Here is a 25985-nt window from a genome sequence, read left to right as displayed (position 1 = left end):
TCGCTTGCTGTGTTCCATTCAGCCACCACTGTTATACTCAATCAAGGGGCCCCATCTCTTGAATATTCTTTACTGTTATACAACTTCTTAGATTTATGTATGGTGCTTCCATTAATAATGTCGTCGCTTGTTCTGTTCCATTCAGCCACCACTGTTATACTCAATCAAGGGGCCCCATCTCTTGAACATTCTTTACTATCATTATACTGTTTTGGAGGTTGTTTTACATTCACAGAGCCCATCTCTTGAATATTCTTTACTGTCATACAACTTCTTAGATTTGTGTATGGTGCTTCCATTAACAATGTCATTGCTTGTTCTGTTCCATTCAGCCACCACTGTTATACTCAATCAAGGGACCCCATATCTTGAACATTCTTTACTATCATTATACTGTTTTGGAGGTTGTTTTACATTCACAGAGCCCATCTCTTGAATATTCTTTACTGTCATACAACTTTGATTTATGTATGGTGCTTCCATTAACATTGTCATCGCTTGTTCTGTTCCATTCAGCCACCACTGTTATACTCAATCAAGGGGCCCCATCTTTTGAACATTCTTTACTATCATTATACTGTTTTGGAGGTTGTTTTACATTCACACAGCCCATCTCTTGAATATTCTTTACTGTCATACAACTTCTTAGATTTATGTATGGTGCTTCCATTAACAATGTCATCGCTTGTTCTGTTCCATTCAGCCACTACTGCTATACTCTAAAAGGACTTCTTTACACCTTTTTTTGATGAGCTTCTTGCTTGATTTCTTACTATGTCCTCGAGTTTCTCTGTCACTGTATCTCTCAAAGAACTTTTCATTCGTTCCTGTCAATCAATCTGTTTTTAGATAATTAAAGGTTGTGATCAGGTCAGTCTTCTTTCTTCCAGGGTGGGCAGATTTAAAGCCTGTAACTTTTCTCTGTGATTATGCCATCTTAATTCTGGTACCGTCTTTGTTGTCATCCTCTAGACTTTCTCTATTAGCTCTGTGCTCTACTTTAGGTATGGTGACCAGACTTAAGAAGCATGTTCTAGTTTTGGCTTATGTAGGTTATGACAGCTTGCTATTTATTTCCTTTTCCATGCACTTGTAAGCTATTCTGAAATTTGCTAGAAGCCAGTTTGTCTCCTTTACTACTCTTCTATTGTGGGACTCTGGCAACAGTTTATGGACGATGCTGACTCCAAAATCCTTCTCTCGCACACATGTTAACATCACAAGATGTCAGACACATGATCCTTCGCGATTGTTTGAAAAATATGCAACATGTAACAATTACTTTTTGAATGAGTCCACGGTTTATATGATTATGTTGGAGGATCTGAAGGCCAGTACATGGTAACATGAATAGGTAAGTGATGTAGTCAAACATTAGTTGGGAATTAAGATGAAAGCAGGAACCAATACATCAGATCTAGAGCAATCCTTGATGATATCTCAAATTAAGTCTCATGGAGAGGAAAGGATAATGTTTATTTGATAGGTATAGTTTAGAAATTGATACTCAGTTTTGAAGTTTAACTTCAGTTGTTTCTTAATTAAATAGGATGGCCGAGATGGATTGGGTGATGACGAAGATTGTGAAGGTGGAGAGGTATTGATTTATGAGTCTGATGGAACCACTTACACCATTCCTGTGGAATACCTAGATGATTCTCTATATGACCAGATCTTTGGTGCCTCAGATCCCACCACTCAGCGTTTAGGGGGGTCCCTGCCTGACCTTCCCTCTGGCCACCCCACAGCAATAAGGTTTTCAAGTGAACTTGAAGAAGAATGGAAAAGGAGTGGCATTCCGTATAAGGTAGGATGTAAATGAAAACTTGTAAAAGGATGTTAAGTAATGTTTTGAAAGGAGTGGTGATTGGGAATGTATGATTTAAAAAAGATGCGTACATAGAGTATATGTAGGTGAATGGGGTTGAAGGTCAATTGACTTTAAATGAGGGTTTGTTGAGTGAAAGGTCTACAGGGGAGCTGGTTGTGAACATAATGATTGAAGATTTGTTTTGGGCTTAGAAGAGGAATTGGCACGTTTGTGAAAGAAGTAGTGGAAGTGAATGTGCTTTGAAAATGGTGAGTGCAGAAATAGAAGGAGAAATTGAATGAAGAATGGCATTGGATGAGAGTAAGTAAAACTAAGGGAATGGATGGTTAGATGTTGATGGATGGTGAAAGATGGATTAGGATGTGTTTGAGAAAGCACATGGAGTTCAAGAGAATGGTATTAGAGTTGAAAAAGAAGGCAAATAGCATATGGGTAGAGAAAGTATTGTTGAACTTCAGAGGAAATAAGAAAATCTTTGGAGGAGTTTGATAGTTTTAGGAAAACAAATGGATAAATGGGAATGACAGTGAAGAGGGCAGATGTTGAAGTGGTAACAGACAAAGACTCAAAAATAAGATGGAGTCAGTAATATAAAGGACTGCTGATTGTGTCAGATTATAGGGAAGCAAATATGTTATGCTTGGGACAAAGTTGCCTGTGGAGAGTCATGATTCATGGGCTAGTGAAGAGAGAGGAGTTTGGTGGTCTTGCTCATGATGAAGTGTGGTAAACTATCTGGAGAGGATGGGATTGCATTTCATATTTCATTTTTTGAAGAAAGAGGATAGTATTGTGGATTAGATGGTCAGACTGTTTATCGAACGTACTAGCCAAGGTAAGGGTTTTAGTACTGGCAGAGTGCTAAAGTGCTCTTGTATAGAGGTAAGTGGGAGAGAAATAAATGTTTGAAATATAGACATGGGAAATGGAATATTACTTGCCCTCAAACTAAACCCACATTTTACACCAGGTACATTCCCAAACCATTCTGTCCCCTTACCTCCTGAATTATGTCTTTTTCAGGGCAGAGCTCACAGGTACCTGTCATCAAACAGTTATGTTTTCCATACTCTCATCCAGGTTACATCTACACACATTAAAGCATCCCAACTTAAGTTTTTCAGTAGAAACTCTTATTTTTATTCTCCTCATGTTTTCAAAAGATAATAAAAGGATGCGAAGGTTTCAAGCCTCCCCACTGTCACCCCTTTTGACTACTACATTGAATAAGTGAGATTTTTTAGTTGAATTAAAGAACTCTTTGAGTTATGTTTGTTAACTTTGTTCAGGTGCTGCTAGGTGTATATGTGGACATACATTTATGATGTAATTCACTTAGAAAGTGATTTCAGGTTCAGTTGCCACGAAAGCCACGACCAGGACGATGGCTACCCCCATCGCGGCGTCCCTGCACATTCTTCATGGAGGGAAGTTGTCGTCGTAGTGACTGCAAATTCTCACATGACCTGGCATCCATCACCTGCAGGTTCTGGGAAGAGGGCTCTTGCCTCAAAGGCATCACCTGCCCCTTCCTGCACGGCTACCCCCTGTATGTGCCACTAATATCTCACATCCTGCATTGCCTTGCACCTGCTACTTACTTTTCTGTGTAAATCATTGTGTGGAACATTCTGTATCTCCACACCACAGACTACTGGTTCTCGTAATATTTCATGTGGGGCAGCATATTATCCTTTCAAGACACATGTGATCATGACAATGAGAGCTGATCATTTTTGTATATTTCATCTTTTCCTAGGTATATTTATATGCAGTCCTTTCAATTAACTTTGCACTGATTAACCTTTTCTCTCTCATGAACTCTTCATGACAGTGAAATAGTTGCCAGAAAGTTGTGATTTTGGTCTCAAACATGTTTCTATTCAGGGTTGTTAAGAATCGGTTAAAGGAGTTGGTCCTTCCCTTTATGGAGCATTTATTGATCCAATATGTTTGGAGGAGTTCACCTTTTTGAGAGAGTTTAGTCATAAGCAGTTATCTTTATCATCTCATTCCTTCACTTCTTAGCTTGATACCTATTATCTTTATTGCACTCTTGTTTCTTACCAAAGATGTTACTTTTTATTTATGCCCCCAGGGGTTAGCTCCTTGCATGCATCATTCTCTGGCTAGTTCTTGCAGCACCCAGCTGTCCACTTTATTCCACAGATATGTAAGGAATCAAGGATTGGCTGACCCAGTGTCAGTCCCTTTACTTCCTCAGTTTCTAGAACATTTAACCTTAAGTTCTCCTATAGCCTGTTATGCTTATGGGTCATATGTATCAGCACTCAAAGAATGAGTGACCCTCGTGTCAGACATATTTGTATGTGGCACCAGTACCCACATTCTTTCTTTTTTGACGGAGAAAAATTCATTATGCATTCGAACGCAACTTGTTGGCCAATTTGTGAAAACATAATGAAAAGTTGTGCATTCCTGCATACACCTGTGCATGTCCAGGTATTTTTAAAAGTGTACATTATAAGAAGGAAGATTTAAAGTTGAAACAAATTAGGCGATTGGTGTTAAATATATTAAGGCAAAATTAGAATGCCCTTGGAACAATTTTGCAGTAGCAGGTAGATTGTAGTTTCAAAATCAAGACTGTTTCTCCTCTAACTAACTCTACCTTGGATGACTTGAACATAGTCCTTCACTCCATGATGTTCCTCTTACTAATCCTGTGTCCCTCCCTGTAATTTCTTTTCGGACTCTCCAAAAAGCACTTCAGTCTCTGGACACAACCAAGGCTTATAGTCCTGATGGCATCCATTCCCTTGTACTGAAAGAGTGTGTCTCTAAACTTGCACCTGTGATTACTCATCTGTTTTGTTTCTGTTTAAAAGTCAAAACTTTTCCTTCTCCATGGGAGCATGAATTGATACGTCTCATCCCTAAGAAGGATGACCATTCTGACCCCTCTAACTAGTATCCTATTGCTTTGACATCTACCAGTTCCAAAGTCTTTGAATCCCTCCTCAACTCCCATATCCTTAGACACCTCGAATATCACAGTCTTCTTTCTGATCACCAGTATGGCTTCTGTAAGGTGAGATCCACTGGTGATACTCTTTCCTACCTTACTAATGTCTGGTCATTGTCCCTTAAAGGTTTTGGGGGTCATGTGTAGTTGCCCCTGATATATCCAAAGTTTTTGACAGGGTGTGGCATTGGGGTCTGATCTCTTAAACTCACCTCTGTTGGCTTCCCTCCCTCACTTTGCTCCTTCATATGTAGCTTGCTCTCCAATTGATCTATCTCTGTCATTAATGATGCATCAGCCTCCCCCTTTTTCTCCAAGTTTCTGTCATATTCCCTACACTTTTTCTCCTTTTTTTCAATGATTTCCTCTTGTCCAAGTATTCCGGTGCACTCTTATGCTGATGACTCAACATATCATTCATCCACATCCTTCAATTCTGTTCATTCTTCTCTCACTTGATCTACTTCTTCTCTTGACACAGCTTTCTCAGTAAACTCAAATTTGGACAGGATATCTCACCGGGGTCGATGAAATTTGGTTGATTTCAATGCCTCCAAGACCCAGTTTCTACTCATCTCTCTGTTGAAAACAACACAGTTGTAGTCTCTCCTTTGGCAGTTCTATATTTCCAGCTCTTTGACTCAATGAACATACTTGTTATTACTGTAACATCCACTCTTTCTTGGAAACCACACATTACAGGAACACCTAATTCTGCCTCTAAGAGACTTGATGTCCTGTTTAGATGTCAGAACTTCTCTTCTGAACAGTTGCTCTGTTTATACAAAGGATTGATTTGTCCTTGTTTGGAGTACTGCTCTCGCATCTTGGGGTGTGTGTGTGTCTAGGTCTGCTTCCTTTCTTGACAGAGTTGAATCGAAAGTGGTCCGACTTATAAACTGTCCCAGGCTAACTTCCAGACTTGACTCTTTTGCCCTACATTGCAGTGTTGGTTCACTTTCCCCCTTCTGTAGGTATTTCTTTCGTTTCTGCTCCTGAGAGCTGGCTGCTTGTATGCCCCCACCATTAGCTAGACCACCCAATACTTGGCAGGCTTTAGCATCACATGATTACTGTGTGGCCATCAGTAACTCAAGGATGGGCCGTTTTGATAACTGCATTTTTCCTTACATATCAAAGTTTTGAAAATTTCTACCTGCTCATGCATTTCCCAATAACTATGACTGAGCCATTTTGATAACTGCATTTTTCCCTACACATCAAAGCTTTGGAACTCTCTGCCTTCTCATGTTTTTCCCTATAACTATGACCTGGCACATTTTAAAAGATAGTTTTTTTCACTTCCTCCAAAATTTGTAAATACTTTCCATTGTCTTTTCTTTTTCCCCTTCATAATTCTCTTTGTGTTTCAATTAAGGCACGGCCATGATGTGGACTTTTGTCCACGACTAGAGCCTTCAATGTAGAAAAAATCACTGCAGACAAAGATAAGAGAGATTTGTTAATCCATGGTTTTGAAAAAGTCATGGAAGGAAGAAGAAAAAAGATAAGAAGCAATCATAAATTTAATGACCATGAAACTCTTTATATTATGTGAAGGTGGTTATAGAAGAGCAAGAGTTAACTAATAACTTACCTGAAAAAGCAGTAAGATCACTTTAGGTAAAATTATATTACCCTTTTTTTTTTTTAACCCTCTAATATATCCAAATATTTATTTATAGCATCCCATGGTTGTCAGAAAAGTTTTCCCTCTACTGCACCATTCAGGAACGTCCCCATGACCTTTGTTGCTAGATGTGTGCAATGTTTGGTTTCACTAAGCATGTGGCAGATGTTGCCTTCAAAACTCCTCGTTTTGAATTAACTTTATTGCTTTACAGGGGAATTAAACATGTGGGATACAGAATATATTTATAAAGAAATTTTTTTTTTTTTTTTTTTTCATACTATTCGCCATTTCCCGCATTAGCGAGGTAGCATTAAGAACAGAGGACTGGGCCTTTGAGGGAATACCCTCACCTGGCCCAATTCTCTGTTCCTTCTTTTGGAAAATAAAAAAAAATGAGAGGGGAGGATTTCCAGCCCCCCGCTCCCTCCCCTTTTAGTCGCCTTCTACGACACGCAGGGAATACGTGGGAAGTATTCTTAATCCCCTATCCCCAGGGATAATATTTATAAAGAAATACATACATAATTTAGGCTTCTAGTGTCTTCTATCTGCCTATATCTCTGTTGCTCATTCCTCTGGAAACTCTCTCAAGGGGTTGGCCACAGCAAAAGTCTCCATAACTGGTGAACTCCAGTGCCGCTTCTTTGCAGAGGCTCCTACCTAATGTTTTTACCAAGATCTCAACATTTTTCGTCATTTCTTAACTTTTTGAAGCATTATAATTTACTGATATTTTTTTTATGGATTATTGATTCTAGATATTGAATATCCAACTCATGTCAACGCTGGTAAAGGAGTACAAAAGGTCATTTCGATACATGTTTTTTTAGTAGGTAATTGAAACTACATTTTCTTATTTAGAAAATTAGTTGTCACTAATATGGTTTTTAAGGAACAGTAATGCTAGATTTAGAAAATACAGCTGCTTTCAGTATTGAAAAAGTGATACAACAAATTACAAGCCATGTAGACATTTAGATTTTTATGGTGGTTAAACCCTAAAGGACCAAGCCTGAAAATTTAGGGTGTCCCAAAGGACTTTGTATTATCAGAAAATTCAAGAGAATGTTTGTCTTTTCAGGTATTTGGAAATATTAGGTAAAGTTAAAGAAAACAGAAAATGTGCAAAATTTTGCATAATTGTTTCAGTCATTTGATTTTGGGGCATTGTGCAAGCTTTGTTTATCACATGTGATGACTTTTGCTGACTCCTGTATCATTCTCTCTTTTCCACCATCAATGGATGATTGATACATAATGAACTTTTTCTAGTTCTAACAGTCCAACAGCTGTTGAATCATTATTATCACTATGATTAGCCACTAATTGATGTGGGGCATACACCATGGCTGCACCTTCCCTAATCATGTTTTTTGGTTAACGGAGACAACAGGATTCTTCACTTGTGCTAATTCTAGTTGTGTGTGACCTAAGGTATCTCTACATACTGAGAAAATATGTCGTTCAGTTTAGATTACAGTGTAGTTGTTTGTGATGTATGGCATCTATTATATACTGAAATATGTCTTTCAGTTTGAATTACAATGGGAAAAGGCAATTCATTCAAGTACTGCTCAGATATCTAGAGTAAGACACTGTCGTATCTCAATAACTGTCTTGAGGATTTTTTCCCAGTGCTAATTATAGTTGCTTGTGACACGAGGCATCTCTCCAAACAGGGAAAAGTACACCTTCAAATTAGATGAAGCAAGGAAGAGGCAATATGTTCATATATGGTCATGGTCTTTATGCCATAAAACATCTTAGTATGGCTAGGATCCTTTAGGGACTAATCGACTCTAAAAACCAGCCAGAAAATGTATTGCATAGGGAAAGTGTTATGATAGTAACAGTAAGCCTGAAGGAAGAGGCTAGCAGCTGATTCCTTTAGAAGATGAGATAAGCTCCAGGTGTGAGAGGAGCAAGTGGTCCCACACAGTCATGGCAGTATGTAAAGAATGAGCAGAATGCTTTAGAGTACTTGGGAAAATCAGAAAAAGGAGACCTGTTGGTCCATGATTTGGTAATATACTGAAAAGTTCCAACCTTCAGTTAGAAAGTTTTTTGTTTTCTCTGTTTACCTTACTTGATTTTTTGAAGAAAAATTATCTCGGGAAAGTTGGAAATGTTTGCATTAAGTTACATTGTTGAGTACTTTATTTCAGTTTTCAGTTAATTTGTCAGCAAAATCAGATTTTCCTTGACATGTATTGAGTTTTTCCATAGGCAAATTTAAGGTGAGTTCAAAAAGGGAGGCATGCTCTCTCTCTCTCTCTCTCTCTCTCTCTCTCTCTCTCTCTCTCTCTCTCTCTCTCTCTCTCTCTCTCTCTCTCTCTATCTATCTATCTATCTATCTATATATCTATCTATCTTAGAAAGGTTCAGGACCTCATAAAATGTTCAGTCCCCACTACCATTTGAAATTTCCATTGTTTGTCATTTTGGGTCTCTCTTTTTGGCTTTAGTTTATGAGGTGTCTCTTATATTTATCATAATTATGAATGGCTACTCAGGACTGCATTGTTTGGATTGGTTGGCTGATACTAACCCTCATTTTATATTCCCTTAAAATGTATTTACTCTTTTTAGTCTATTAATCTGTTTGGATTCACTTATTCTGGTACCCTCATACAGGAAAGTAAATGGACCACAAGTTGTGGTACATATTCGTAACCTAATCCTATGATGCATGTTGTAATATTATTATGATGTTATGGTAACAGTTCTTGTAGACCTGTGTCAGTGTATGGGCACTCCCTTCATCAACTGCACACTCTCACAGGAAGGATTAAATCACCTCTGCATTCCTATAATTTCATTTTATTACTTATGATTGCATGGTGGTCTTGCTGAAACATATTTTTTTTTAATTTTTTCCTGTCACAGCCATCATGAGAGCATCATATCCAATCTGCTGTGTAAAGCTATTTTTTGATTTTTTGAAGAAAGATGACAGAAAATTCCTTATTTGGCTCCTTGCTCTGTTCATTCTTTTAGAAAGTGAAACAGGAAGGGAAGAATTCCAGACACCTGCTCCTACCTCTCTTGTTGCCTTCTGCAACTTACAAGGAATGTGTTTGCTGTGTCATCAGCAAACAAGAACTGACTCACTTCCAAGTCCCCCTAACCCCCTTCAAACTGCATACTTGCCTCTCTCTCCAAGACCCTTGCATTTGCTTCTCTCACTATCCCTCTCATTCATACTTTTTCTTTTTTTTTCATGCTATTCGCCATTTCCCGCATTAGTGAGGTAGTGTTAAGAATAGAGGACTGAACCTTATCAGGAACATCCTCACTTGGCCCCCTTCTCTACTCCTTCTTTTGGAAAATCAAAAACGAGAGGGGAGGATTTCCAGCCCCCCGCTCCCTCTCTTTTAGTCACCTTCTACAACACGCAGCGAATACGTGGGAAGTATTCTTTCTTCCCTATCCCCAGGGATACCAACAAGTTATTATTACTTTGTTGCTGTCTCCCGCATTAGCGAGGTAGCCCAAGGAAACAGGAAAGAATGGCCCAACCCACCTACATACACATGTATATACATACACGTCCACATGCACATATACATACCTATACATCTCAACGTATATATATATATATATATATATATATATATATATATATATATATATATATTGTTTATGGATGGGGTTGTTAGGGAGGTAAATGCAAGAGTCTTGGAAAGAGGGGCAAGTATGAAGTCTGTTGGGGATGAGAGAGCTTGGGAAGCGAGTCAGTTGTTGTTCGCTGATGATACAGCGCTGGTGGCGGATTCATGTGAGAAACTGCAGAAGCTGGTGACGGAGTTTGGTAAAGTGTGTGGAAGAAGAAAGTTAAGAGTAAATGTGAATAAGAGCAAGGTTATTAGATACAGTAGGGTTGAGGGTCAAGTCAATTGGGAGGTGAGTTTGAATGGAGAAAAACTGGAGGAAGTGAAGTGTTTTAGATATCTGGGAGTGGATCTGTCAGCGGATGGAACCATGGAAGCGGAAGTGGATCATAGGGTGGGGGAGGGGGCGAAAATTTTGGGAGCCTTGAAAAATGTGTGGAAGTCGAGAACATTATCTCGGAAAGCAAAAATGGGTATGTTTGAAGGAATAGTGGTTCCAACAATGTTGTATGGTTGCAAGGCGTGGGCTATGGATAGAGTTGTGCGCAGGAGGATGGAGGTGCTGGAAATGAGATGTTTGAGGACAATGTGTGGTGTGAGGTGGTTTGATCGAGTAAGTAACGTAAGGGTAAGAGAGATGTGTGGAAATAAAAAGAGCGTGGTTGAGAGAGCAGAAGAGGGTGTTTTGAAATGGTTTGGGCACATGGAGAGAATGAGTGAGGAAAGATTGACCAAGAGGATATATGTGTCGGAGGTGGAGGGAACGAGGAGAAGAGGGAGACCAAATTGGAGGTGGAAAGATGGAGTGAAAAGGATTTTGTGTGATCGGGGCCTGAACATGCAGGAGGGTGAAAGGAGGGCAAGGAATAGAGTGAATTGGAGCGATGTGGTATACAGGGGTTGACGTGCTGTCAGTGGATTGAATCAAGGCATGTGAAGCGTCCGGGGTAAACCATGGAAAGCTGTGTAGGTATGTATATTTGCGTGTGTGGACGTGTGTATGTACATGTGTATGGGGGGGTTGGGCCATTTCTTTCGTCTGTTTCCTTGCGCTACCTCGCAGCTGCGGGAGACAGCGACGAGGTATAAAAAAAAAAAATATATATATGTATGTATATATGTATATATATATATATATACACACACACACACAGAAATATATATATATACACATGTAAATAATTCATACTGTCTGCCCTTATTCATTCCTGTCGCCACCCCGCCACACATGAAATGAAAACCCCCTCCCCCCACATGTGCACGAGGTAGCACTAGGAAAAGACAACAAAGGCCACATTCGTTCACACTCAGTCTCTAGCTGTCATGTATAATACACCGAAACCACAGCTCCCTTTCCACATCCAGGCCCCACAAAACTTTCCATGGTTTACCCCAGACTCTTCACATGCCCTGGTTCAATCCATTGACAGCACATCGACCCCGGTATACCACATCGTTCCAATTCACTCTATTCCTTGCACACCTCTCACCCTCCTGCATGTTTAGGCCCCAATCACTCAAAATCTTTTTCACTCCATCTTTCCACCTCCAATTTGGTCTCCCACTTCTCCTTGTTCCCTCCACCTCTGACACATATATCCTCTCTGTCAATCTTTCCTCACTCATTCTCTCCATTTGACCAAACCATTTCAAAACACCCTCTTCTGGTCTCTCAACCACACTCTTTTTATTACCCCACATCTCTCTTACCCTTTCATTACGTACTCGATCAAACCACCTCACACCACATATTGTCCTGGAGATAGGGGAGAAAGAATACTTCCCACACATTCCTCACGTGTCGTAGAAGGAGACTAAAGGGGACGGAAGCGAGGGTTAGAAACCCTACCCTCCTTGTATTTAAAATTTCTAAATGGAGAAACAGATTATTATTATTATTTATTTATTTATTTATTTATTTATTTTGCTTTATCGCTGTCTCCCGCGTTAGCGAGGTAGCGCAAGGAAACAGACAAAAGAATGGCCCAACCCGCCCACATACACATGTATATACATACATGTCCACACACGCACAATATACATACCTATACATCTCAATGTACACTTATATATTACACACACAGACATATACATATATACACATGTACATAATTCATAGTGTCTGCCTTTATTTGTTCCCATCGCCACCTCGCCACACATGGAATAACAACCCCCTCCCCCCTCATGTGTGCGAGGTAGCGCTAGGAAAAACACCAAAGGCCCCATTCGTTCACACTCAGTCTCTAGCTGTCATGTAATAATGCACCGAAACCACAGCTCCCTTTCCACATCCAGGCCCCACACACTTTGCATGGTTTACCCCAGACGCTTCACATGCCCTGGTTCAATCCATTGACAGCACGTCAACCCCGGTATACCACATCATTCCAATTCACTCTATTCCTTGCATGCCTTCCACCCTCCTGCATGTTCAGGCCTTGATCACTCAAAATCTTTTTCACTCCATCTTTCCACCTCCAATTTGGTCTCCCACTTCTCCTCGTTCCCTCCACCTCTGACACATATATCCTCTTGGTCAATCTTTCCCCACTCATTCTCTCCATGTGACCAAACCATTTCAAAACACCCTCTTCTGCTCTCTCAACCACACTCTTTTTATTTCCACACATCTCTCTCACCCTTACATTACTTACTCGATCAAACCACCTCACACCACATATTGTCCTCAAACATCTCATTTCCAGCACATCCACCCTCCTGCGCACAACTCTGTCCATAGCCCACGCCTCGCAACCATACAACATTGTTGGAACCACTATTCCTTCAAACATACCCATTTTTGCTTTCCGAGATTATGTTCTCGACTTCCAAACATTCCTCAAGGCTCCCAGAATTTTCGCCCCCTCCCCCACCCTATGATTCACTTCCGCTTCCATGGTTCCATCCACTGCCAGATCCACTCCCAGATATCTAAAACACTTCACTTCCTCCAGCTTTTCTCCATTCAAACTTACCTCCCAGTTGACTTGACCCTCAACCCTACTGTACCTAATAACCTTGCTCTTATTCACATTTACTCTTAACTTTCTTCTTTCACACACTTTACCAAACTCAGTCACCAGCTTCTGCAGTTTCTTACATGAATCAGCCACCAGTGCTGTATCATCAGCGAATAACAACTGACTCACTTCCCAAGCTCTCTCATCCACAACAGACTGCATACTTGCCCCTCTTTCCAAAGCTCTTGCATTCACCTCCCTAACAACCCCATCCATAAACAAATTAAACAACCATGGAGACATCACACACCCCTGCCGCAAACCTACATTCACTGAGAACCAATCACTTTCCTCTCTTCCTACACGTACACATGCCTTACATCCTCGATAAAAACTTTTCACTGCTTCTAACAACTTGCCTCCCACACCATATATTCTTAATACCTTCCACAGAGCATCTCTATCAACTCTATCATATGCCCTCTCCAGATCCATGAATGCTACATACAAATCCATTTGTTTTTCTAAGTATTTCTCGCATACATTCTTCAAAGCAAACACCTGATCCACACATCCTCTACCACTTCTGAAACCACACTGCTCTTCCCCAATCTGATGCTCTGTACATGCCTTCACCCTCTCAATCAATACCCTCCCATATAATTTACCAGGAATACTCAACAAACTTATACCTCTGTAATTTGAGCACTCACTCTTATCCCCTTTGCCTTTGTACAATGGCACTATGCAAGCATTCCGCCAATCCTCAGGCACCTCACCATGAATCATACATACATTAAATAACCTTACCAACCAGTCAGCAATACAGTCACCCCCTTTTTTAATAAATTCCATAATAGATTATTATTATTATTATTATTATTATTATTATTGTTATTATTATTATTATTATTGTTGTTATTATTATTATACTTGATAGCTGTTTCCCATGTCAGTGTGAGGTAGTGCCAGGAAACAGATGAAGAGTGGCCCATCCACTCATATACACATTATACATAGATGCCCATACATGCACATATTCATATCATATCAACATATACATACACAGACATATACATATATACACATGTACATATTCATGCTTGCTTTCATCCATTCTGTTGCTACCCCACTACACAGGAAATAGCATTCTGTCTATCTCAAAAGATAGTGCCAGGAATAGACACATTCATTCACAGTCAGTCTCAAGCTGTCATGCATTGCACCAAAACCACAACTTCCTAAGCACAACCAGGCCCCACAGTCCTTTACATGGCTTACCCCAGATGCTTCACATGCCCTGGTTCAGTTCACTGACTGCACAGTGACCCCTGTATACCATAAGGGCAAGTGAAGGCTGATACCTCTTCTCTGAAATATGCGGGTAGACTGAGTTCTAACTCCTATACTGAGTTCTCAGGGAATTTATTTCATGTTGATGGGATACTTCCTTGGAGAGAGAGTTTTTTCTTTCTTTTTTTTTAACCTAAGATGTCTTTTAACAGACGACGCCGACGTAATAAGAGTGAAGGAGCAGCCTACAGTGAGGGAGAAAAGCTTGATCATCATAGTTCATCATTTGAGATTGATTCTGAGATGGATTTTCCAACTCTTGGCTCATCCTGTGAAAGCAAGGTTGTATTTTGTTTATCATTTACATTATTACATATGTTTCACTGTTTCATCTCTTTCTTTTGAAGGGATCATAAATTATAACTTAAGAGCGCATTAACAGTAATCAACAATACTGCATAGTCTGACGAACTTTTGAATGTTATTGTGGAAATGAGTTATTTGAGAGAAACTTGTGGTATAAATAAATGGAATGAAGAAAGAAATGGGGAGGTTGTATGACAGATTTGGTATGGCAGTGAATGCATAGGGAATGAATTATGGAGTGGTGGATTGGGTGAAATGTAATACTTTGAGATGGTTAAAGCTTGTGGAAAGAATGCAAAATGGGGAATTTAAAAGGAGAGTGTATGATAGCACAATTAAAGGGGATGGTTTGAGAGGAAAAGTACTGGAGGGAGAGAGATGGTAGAAGAATGCTTGAAATGATATATGCAAAGGAGGCGTGTAAGGACAGGAATACATTGAGGCTCTTGCTGTGGCCACCCCCTTGATAGGAATTCCTGAAGAGAACAGGCATCAGGGATATAGATAAATAATTTCCAGACATATGCAAGATAGATGCTTTTTCTTTTTTCAAACATTGTTCACCATCTTTTGCTTATTGTTCAGTCAGTATTAGTAACTTGGCAGGTTTTTATTTAGTCGCTTTCAGATGAGCACAGAATATGGTTTTGGCACACCCTCAGTTTCCATCTTGCTTTCATTTTTTCACTTCATCATTGTAGCTCTCATTGTTCACCATTGATTATGTATTATTCTTTTGAATGTAGTAATGTGACATTCTTTTATTGTTTTTCATCAGCTTCAGACAAATTTATATGAATGTTTATTTTTCTCATTAATTTTGTAAACTATGAACTACCATGTGTGTGCAAATCATAGTTTCATAAAGATTTATTTTTTAGCTAAATGTAAATGGGATAAGTGTCAACTCAGCTTTGATGAATGCCATTTAATTGGGGGGACCAGTAGTACAAGACATATGCCCCATTCATTGATAAATTTGCAAAGACCTATTTGAATTTTGCTAGAAACTATCATTACTAGTACCCTTAGGAGTAGAAAGAATATAACAGATAAATGTGTGTGTATTAGATAATTTAATATTACTTTTTATCTTTCCAGATGGGTTTTGTGGATGAAAGAAGTTGTATGATATCTAGCATTGGAAGTAACAGTGGTCATCCAACTGCAACTCGAAAGAAAAAACGTAAATTCATCACAATCACAAAAAATGTACTAGGAGAGGTTTGTTACAGAATCATTACAGTAACCTTGTGATTAGCCTTTTTTGGGATCTCTCACATATGCTAGCAGTATTTCTGAGTAAGTTTTTTCAAATATTTATAACTATTTCAAGACATTAACTTGGCACACTGCACATGTGTTTCTTTCTCCAAGACCCTTACTCTCATCTCTCTCAGCACCCCATTTATAAACACATTAAACAGCATTGGTGACATCATGCATTTCAAACATCCCTACTTCAGACCTACCTATACCTCTTGTTTTCTGTCTTGCAAACAGGCTTTACTCTCCATAAAAATTCTTCCACTTCTAGCAGCTTTCCTATCACTTCATCTGTATGTATCTTTTTTCATTCATGTTTGCCATGTCCCACTTCAGTGAGATAGTACCAGGAACAGAAAAGAAGTGGCATTATTTTTTTCACATCCACAGTTTAACTGTCATGTATAATGTATTGAAACCAGAGCCTCCTATCCACAACCAGATCCCATTTACCTTTATTTATATTTACCCCTGGGTCTCTTTCTAGGAGTCCTGGTTTTACCCAGGACTTCCTTCCAAAGGTGCCTACAGCTGAAGGCTGTTGTACTTTAGTAGCAAGGAAATGTAGACTCTTTTGTAGTGAGAATATCTTGTGAAGATATTGTACCCCATGATACATCCTTGCCAAAGGTGAGTTTTCACTCGCTATTTAACCATATGCAGATAGATTCTGGCATTATTGATTAGTTAAGAATTTTAATGTTTATGTTGATCATGGTGAGTTACCTTAGGATTTGTATCATGCCATTGTGTAAAGGCAATGGGGATAAAGGTTAATGTTCAAAGTATGGAAGTATAAGTTTGGTTGTATGGAGAGAACAAATCAGGAGAGGTTGATGAAGAGGTATATGTGCCAGAAGTGGAGGGGACAATTAGAAGACCAAATTGGAGATAAAAGGCTGGAGTGAAAAAGATTTTAAGAGGTCAGGGCTTGAACATAAAGGAGGGTGAAAGGTATGCCTATATAGATAAGAGTGAATTGGAGCGGTGTGGGATACAGGGGCAACGTACTACTAGTGGACCAAATCAAGGCATATAAAGCAGTCTGAGACCTCATAAATGTCTGTGGGGTCTTGTTTTGGATATAGGGCTGTGGTTTTGGTGCCTTACATATGACAATTAGAAAATAGTTGTGAGCAAATGAGGCCTTTTCATTGTGTTCCTGGTGCTACCTCATTAACATGGGAATGATAATCAAGTTTGGAAAAAAAAGGTAAAATATATATTTTTTTATTATATTATTATTTTGCTTTGTCACTGTCTCCTGCGTTTGCGAGGTAGCGCAAGGAAACAGACGAAAGAAATGGCCCAACCCACCCCCATACACATGTATATACATACACATCCACACACGCAAATATACATATATTATTTTTTTTTTTTCGCTGTCTCCCGCGTTTGCGAGGTAGCGCAAGGAAGCAGATGAAAGAAATGTCCCAACCCACCCCCATACACATGTATATACATACACGTCCACACACGCAAATATACATACCTACACAGCTTTCCATGGTTTACCCCAGACGTTTCACATGCCCTGATTCAGTCCACCGACAGCATGTCAACCCCGGTATACCACATCGATCCAATTCACTCTATTCCTTGCCCTCCTTTCACCCTCCTGCATGTTCAGGCCCCGATCACACAAAATCTTTTTCACTCTATCTTTCCACCTCCAATTTGGTCTCCCACTTCTCGTTCCCTCCACCTCCGACACATATATCCTCTTGGTCAATCTTTCCTCACTCATTCTCTCCATGTGCCCAAACCATTTCAAAACACCCTCTTCTGCTCTCTCAACCACGCTCTTTTTATTTCCACACATCTCTCTTACCCTTACGTTACTTACTCGATCAAACCACCTCACACCACACATTGTCCTCAAACATCTCATTTCCAGGACATCCATCCTCCTGCGCACAACTCTATCCATAGCCCATGCCTCGCAACCATACAACATTGTTGGAACCACTATTCCTTCAAATATATATATATATATATATATATATATATATATATATATATATATATATATTTTTTTTTTTTTTTTTTTTTTTTTTTTTTTTTTTTTTCTGTCTCCCGCGTTTGCGAGGTAGCGCAAGGAAACAGACGAAAGAAATGGCCCAACCCACCCCCATACACATGTATATACATACGTCCACACACGCAAATATACATACCTACACAGCTTTCCATGGTTTACCCCAGGAAGTGAAGTGTTTTAGATATCTGGGAGTGGATCTGTCAGCGGATGGAACCATGGAAGCGGAAGTGGATCATAGGGTGGGGGAGGGGGCGAAAATTTTGGGAGCCTTGAAAAATGTGTGGAAGTCGAGAACATTATCTCGGAAAGCAAAAATGGGTATGTTTGAGGGAATAGTGGTTCCAACAATGTTGTATGGTTGCGAGGCGTGGGCTATGGATAGAGTGGTGCGCAGGAGGATGGATGTGCTGGAAATGAGATGTTTGAGGACAATGTGTGGTGTGAGGTGGTTTGATCGAGTAAGTAACGTAAGGGTAAGAGAGATGTGTGGAAATAAAAAGAGCGTGGTTGAGAGAGCAGAAGAGGGTGTTTTGAAATGGTTTGGGCACATGGAGAGAATGAGTGAGGAGAGATTGACCAAGAGGATATATGTGTCGGAGGTGGAGGGAACGAGGAGAAGAGGGAGACCAAATTGGAGGTGGAAAGATGGAGTGAAAAAGATTTTGTGTGATCGGGGCCTGAACATGCAGGAGGGTGAAAGGAGGGCAAGAAATAGAGTGAATTGGAGTCATGTGGTATACAGGGGTTGACGTGCTGTCAGTGGATTGAAGCAAGGCATGTGAAGCGTCTGGGGTAAACCATGGAAAGCTGTGTAGGTATGTATATTTGCGTGTGTGGACGTGTGTATGTACATGTGTATGGGGGGGGGCCATTTCTTTCGTCTGTTTCCTTGCGCTACCTCGCAAACGCGGGAGACAGCGACAAAGTATAAAAAAAAAAAAAAAAAAAAAAAGCTTCATATATATATATATATATATATATATATATATATATATATATATATATTTTTTGTCGCTGTCTCAATCGCCGTCTCCTGCGTCAGTAAGGTAGCGCTAAGAAACAGATGAAAGAATGACCCAGCCCTCCCACATACACTATTATATACATAAACGCCCACCCATGCACATATACATACCTATACATTTCAACGTATACATACATATACATACATAGACATATACATATATACACATGTACATATTCATACTTGCTGCCTTCATCCATTCCTGTTGCCTCCCTGCCACACATGAAATAACACCCCAAAACCCACCCCCCTGCGAGGTAGCGTTAGGAAAAGACAAAAAAAGGTCATATTCGTTCACACTCAGTCTCTAGTTGTCATGTGTGATGCACCGAAACCACAGCTCCCTTTCCACATCCAGGCCCCACAAAACTTTCCATGGTTTATTCCAGACTTTTCACATCACCCTGGTTCAGTCCATTGACAGCACATTGACCCTATATCCCTCTTCATCATTTCCATTTACAACACTGAACACCCTAATGTACACCTGTTATACATTCAACTGCCACATTACTCACCTTTTCATTTAAATCACCCATTTTTGTTGTCATCAGCCTTTTTCTCAAGCTGCTCATTATGCCTCATCTTAGTATCAAACACTGCTGGTCACCAAAAAAGATTTGGGCCTACTCACGTGATATATACTTAGGATGAGCTTTCCACTTCAGATGTTTTGGGAAGACTTCATGTACTATCCTGCTGTGACTGTAGTAGAATACATATTGAATATGGGTGTATGTAAAAGGTGTTTAAGCAACAGTTTCTGCATGTGTACTGTTAAAATGGGGCTAGTCAGACAGTTTGAGTTTCTACCTGATTAATTAGCTAAATTAGTGATTATTGGGTTTTCATTTACTTTTTGGACTAGGCTTTTGTGACAAATTAGATGTGAGCTAGGATGAGTTTGCCACATCTGATGTTTGATGGACTTCATGTGCCACCCTGCCATGATAGTAGAAAAATGCACATTGTACCTGTTTATGCATAAGTAAAGGTTTTTTGTGAAATTATTCTTAAAGTCAAGATAAGATTGTTTGGTGAAATTAATGATCCAGAGAATCAAATGTTTAGGCAATGTTTTTTGTGGAAATGAGGTTTGAAGTGTCATGGTTAAAAGACTAATTTTCTTGGAACTTTGCTGAAAGTAATGAAAACATTTGTAAGTATAGATGTTTTGAGCTCTGCTGAGAGGTATTGTCCATCTGCATGGCAGTAAGTTGGAGGATGCAACCTCATAAGATGGATGTTGTCTGGGGAAGCATTGATTGAGTCAGTAAGAAGTAAATTAGATGTGCATAAGTCAATGTAGAAGTCATTACTGAGTAAATATGCAGTGGTGTGCCAATTATGGTAAAAAATGACTGAATTGTATTTGGAAGAGGTATAGAAAATTAGATGTAATGTAAGTTTTAATGGTTTATTTATTTAGTAATACACTAAGTTATGTGAAGGAGTTTTTTTGTGGATACCCTGTGATGTATGGCTGGAAGTAGATCTCATGCAGCATTTTATCTATTTCAATTTAATTATAAGCCCAATTTATAGCATCTTGTATTCTCAGAGTTTGGTTTTTGGAATATCTATAGTATGGGTACTTAACAAAGTGTGTTTATTTTATTAGGTGAAGAATGCAGAGGCAGATAGAGCTATACGCCGGATTACCAGGCGGGAACGACGGCGACGTCACACAGAAGCAACTGCTGATACCACTGACCATACTCCAACATCCACTTCCAATGAACCACCACCACCCCAACGCAATCTGAGGAAGACAAAACGTCATCGTGCCACTGCGTCAGGTCATGATGATGGCACAGTATCAGATTATTGACAGTTTGCCATCTAGTCTTCGATTGTGCATATTGTATCTACGTGCTGCATAGGAAGCAGGCTAAAGCAGATAATCACAGAAGCCTCATCTCAGCCTCAGGTTTAATACTGCAGCTGTATGAGACACCTGGGGCCAAACTGCTCAAGAACTTTTTAGGATATTAATTAGTTCAGAAATAATATAGCAGCTGTGTTATCTGCACAGAAAATTTGCAGCATTCAAGTCCAATCTTGACATTGTTGCAAATAATTTTTCAAGATGAAGCATGGCATGGAGTTCCTAATTTCAGAGCAGTAGCTGTTTTTCTGAGTGGATTTTTTTTAAGAAGCATAAAAATGCAGCACATTGCTATATTAAAAACAGTACAGTAATCATCGTTTTATAAAATGTGAAAAAAAGGGAAAATTGCAGGACTGGAAGCTTAATGATATTCATTATATGTATGAAAACTCTGTGCCTCTGATTCCAGAGTTATAAGTTACACTGTAATTTTGTGATGAAGCAGCTGAATTTAATGCAGAATGAATAAGAGCAGTCAGCAGTGAAGTGATTTTTTTTTTCCTTTATGATTATTATTGTTAATACTATTATTATTATTATTAGAGTTATTTTTGTATATGTGCTTGTGATCATAGACCAAATAACTTTTGCATTATATTGGATGGTCATTTATCTGAGGGAGCCATTATTTTGTGCTTTAGATAAACTTCTCATTAATTTTCTTTAATCACCCTTTACTTTTATTAAGAGGTATATTATTTTCTTGATTGATTTATGTGGTGCTCCTTATTTATTCAGGAAGATCCCCTTTTTTCCAAGGAGTACTGAGTATCAAGCATATGTTAAAACATTTAAAGTTTTCATTATAGCTGTAGAAATAATTGCTTTTTTCGAAAGCCATAAGTAATTTTTCTATAATCATTTGGTAAGATTTAAGTAAAGTGTAGAAAACTAGTTTTTCATACCTTTGTAATTCTCTACATTTTACTTTTCATTTACCTATAGGTATGTTAAATTTTGTATTCATGTGGTGTTAATATAGATATTGCATTTCACAAGTAAGGCTGCCTTGCAGTGAAGGATGACAAGTTACTTCATAAAACTTTCAATAGTTATTTTTAGGATTACCTTGAGATGTAAGAAGAGAAAATGCTGTTATGGCCATGTTGAAATTTTTTGTAGCATTTTATTGAGAGTTGCAGGAATTAATGGCTTTTTACCCAAACAAATATTTTTGTAGCTTGTTTTTCTTTATATTGCATGTGGCCTCGGTTGGGTGTGCAGTTTCAGAAATCCTTTTCAAACAAAAAAGGCAAAATACAGTCACTGCCTCACCACACTTTGGAAGTGTTGATCCAATATTTGTTGTGAACAGTAGATAGCAGTCCTAACTAATTTTGATTGGCCAATTTAGTAGAATTTGTACATACTTTCACCCAAAGCTTCCCTCACTGTGGCCAGTACAACCAGTCCTACAGTTAAATTATCTGACCCAAGCAATATTGGTAGAGCAGTCATTTCTTAGTCCTGTGTGATAGTGTAACCCAAGTTTTGCAGCAAGAACTATGATATGGAGCAAATGATTATTTTTATTTTTTTATTTTTTCTCCCTTTAATTATTATGTGGAACATGAATAAATGCTCCTTGAAAACAACTAGGCACATATATGTTTGTGTGTGCATGTACATTCAATTGTGTCCTAATGCTATAATTAAAGAAGTTACAGCATAAGGACCTGGAACTAAGATGTTCCAATCACTCAAAAAAAATAGCAGCCTTGTCACAGTGCTGCCATTGATACTAAGGGTATTCATACACCATTTCCTTTGGTTTGCCCTCTAGTGTTCACATAACCAGCTCAGCTGATAGGTTGTTTGCTGCAGCTGAATGTGTGGAAACTGAGTTGTGCTAGGGTATAAATATGGTGTATGATTCCCTTCTTGTTACCCAGAGCTGGGGGGCTTTCAACTCCAACCTGGGAACAGTTCTCTCAGCTCAACATGCTTTTATGCAGAGCTGCTGATGCAGAAGCGTGGGCTCAGGCGATCATGTCCCTTGCTTGTGTATACAATGGGCTCAAGTTGGATATGCATGTGAAATTTTTGTGGCACCAGTGTGTAAAAGGACAATATTGCCAATGATGGCAGAGAAAAATACAGTAATTAAGGTTTATCACCAAAGGTGGACAGTGTAAATAGACTAAACTTATTTCCTTATTACAGGATTTAAGATATGCAAATGTTGCCAGAGCTGGTACGGTGTATAATGAGTGTCACATTAAGACAACAACGGTGATGTGCCAATCCTGAGTAGTAGGTTAGGTTTCTTCTGAAGGTGCCCAGCCTTTCTCTGCTGCCCATGAGCCCCACAACATGATCCCTGTTCTCTCTTATTTTCATACTACAATAAGGATATCAATTCAGACCAAGAGTGACTGAATGTTAGGAGGTTGCTGCTGAAACTTTTTTAAGCAGAAATACTCCTTCTAGTCAAGCAACCCAAAGTTTATAGTTCTTTTTGAGTTACTCTCTTGAAAGTGTGTGGCTACAGAATTTTTGTATGATAAGGAAGGAAAAATAATTAATTGCAGTGGGTCTGCAAAAAGGGTAATTGATTTTATTAAGTTTCTTGAATCACATGTGTGAGGATAGTATTCTTTTGGGTCAACTTTTACGAGAAGCAATAATGTACTGATGTCTTGAAAATAAAGAGAGAACATGAAGAGAAAATGCTTGTGTTCTTTATGCTTTTCTCTTAATGATTAATTTCTCTAAAAACATGGTGTAGAAAGTTAAGGATGAAAGCAAGATTTGTTTCTTTGAGCAAGCCTGGATTTTGTATACAATATTTGTATTTATAGAAAATGTTTGCTCTTAAAATTTTGCCTTTACATTACCTCCTTTCAATAATTGTGATATAGTGAACACTACATTAATAACTCGAGACAAGGTTTCCTCCATAACTGAATGCCACTAAATTATGGAAAGCTAGTTTTTTTTTTTTTGACACATTTGCCATTTCCCACATTAGCGAGGTAGAGGGAATGTCCTCAGTTGGCCCCCCCTTCTCTGTTCCTTCTTTTGGAAAATTAAAAATTAGTATGTTACATAATTGTGTTGTCTTTTTGTTCTGATTATCTCTTCCTCATATCCCCCCATATCTTATCTTTCATAATAAAATCTACTCCAAATTCCATGGTATGGCTCAGGTACATACAGCCTGTGAAATAACTCAAACATATCATCAACATGTGCCTTTTATTTTCAAGTGAAACTTTGATTTTTATACTTAGAACAGAAGAGCTTCTTACTTTTTCATCTTGCTCATTGATTGTCAAGCGAGACAGCATCTCTTTTTACTTTAGATATTAATAAAATGCTTCCATATTACCTTAACCCATTAAAGGCAGTCGAGGTTTTTATACATCCATATAAGGCAGCACATTTTAGTAATAAAGTATCAAGGAATATGCCAATACATACATAAATAGATGAAATTGGGTGAAAAATGAAGGTAAGAGGTGTTACTCATGCAATACTCCAACATAGCTGGCTGTGGAAGGACCTGGGGTGGGCAGCTTACCAGGCGCGCCTGGGACGAGGCTAGGGGACTCTGCAGTCACTTGTTTTACATTAAATCTCTCATTTATGCATTTATTTACAACTGCTGTGTACATCTATTTACATGTCAGAGATACCACATAACCCAATTTCATCATACAATTTTTTTTTTTTTTTTTTTTTTTTTTTGCTTTGTCGCTGTCTCTCGCGTTTGCGAGGTAGCGCAAGGAAACAGACGAAAGAAATGGCCCAACCCACCCCCATACACATGTATATACATACGTCCACACACGCAAATATACATACCTACACAGCTTTCCATGGTTTACCCCAGACGCTTCACATGCCTTGATTCAATCCACTGACAGCACGTCAACCCCGGTATACCACATCGCTCCAATTCACTCTATTCCTTGCCCTCCTTTCACCCTCCTGCATGTTCAGGCCCCGATCACACAAAATCTTTTTCACTCCATCTTTCCACCTCCAATTTGGTCTCCCTCTTCTCCTCGTTCCCTCCACCTCCGACACATATATCCTCTTGGTCAATCTTTCCTCACTCATTCTCTCCATGTGACCAAACCATTTCAAAACACCCTCTTCTGCACTCTCAACCACGCTCTTTTTATTTCCACACATCTCTCTTACCCTTACGTTACTTACTCGATCAAACCACCTCACACCACACATTGTCCTCAAACATCTCATTTCCAGCACATCCATCCTCCTGCGCACAACTCTATCCATAGTCCACGCCTCGCAACCATACAACATTGTTGGAACCACTATTCCTTCAAACATAGCCATTTTTGCTTTCCGAGATAATGTTCTCGACTTCCACACATTCTTCAAGGCTCCCAGAATTTTCGCCCCCTCCCCCACCCTATGATCCACTTCCGCTTCCATGTTTCCATCCGCTGCCAGATCCACTCCCAGATATCTAAAACACTTCACCTCCTCCAGTTTTTCTCCATTCAAACTCACCTCCCAACTGACTTGACCCTCAACCCTACTGTACCTAATAACCGTGCTCTTATTCACATTTACTCTTAACTTTCTTCTTTCACACACTTTACCAAACTCAGTCACCAGCTTCTGCAGTTTCTCACATGAATCAGCCACCAGCGCTGTATCATCAGCGAACAACAACTGACTCACTTCCCAAGCTCTCTCATCCCCAACAGACTTCATACAATTATGACACAAAATAACTCAACATTATGTAACTTTACCCGCCTACTACTGTACAAACATCAGATAACAGCTAATATTGGTGGTGACTGCAGATGGGTGAGCAAGGTTAGATGTTTACAGGAATGGGTAAACAGATATTATGATGGTAGATGCGAAATAGCCCAAGGTTACGTAATGTTGCCCAGCTTCTACCATACAAAGGTTAGGTAATGTTGCCCACCTTTGATGGGTTAAAGGACTCATCCATTTACTTATGATTTCTTCATAATGCACATCCTTTTCACATTTTTGTTCTTTATCTATCTGCATTGTGCAAATTAGCCATTTCTGCCCCTCCAACTTGGGATGTGCACTCCATCGTACAAACTTCATGCATATAGCTCAA

At 39.2% G+C, this 25985-nt stretch overlaps 1 protein-coding gene across 5 annotated transcripts in view; it reads left to right on the top strand.

Moving 5' to 3' along the window:
* Positions 1–23725, top strand: part of LOC139762369 (uncharacterized) — a 122572-nt gene extending 98847 nt beyond the window's left edge. For 3 of the 5 annotated variants that reach the window (XM_071687154.1, XM_071687156.1, XM_071687155.1), the window contains exons 8-12: positions 1550–1807; positions 3184–3380; positions 14527–14656; positions 15782–15904; positions 20636–23725. In XM_071687154.1, coding sequence (XP_071543255.1) covers positions 1550–1807; positions 3184–3380; positions 14527–14656; positions 15782–15904; positions 20636–20845 — 918 coding nt within the window. In that variant the 3' untranslated portion in view covers positions 20846–23725. The remainder of the gene's footprint in view (positions 1–1549; positions 1808–3183; positions 3381–14526; positions 14657–15781; positions 15905–20635) is intronic. The other 2 variants (XM_071687157.1, XM_071687158.1) reach the window with 2 other exon arrangements.
* The last annotated feature ends 2260 nt before the right edge of the window (positions 23726–25985 follow it).

This window comes from Panulirus ornatus, chromosome 43, assembly GCF_036320965.1.
Source record: "Panulirus ornatus isolate Po-2019 chromosome 43, ASM3632096v1, whole genome shotgun sequence".
Lineage (NCBI taxonomy): Eukaryota > Metazoa > Arthropoda > Malacostraca > Decapoda > Palinuridae > Panulirus > Panulirus ornatus.
This window is presented reverse-complemented; position numbering and strand designations above follow the sequence as displayed.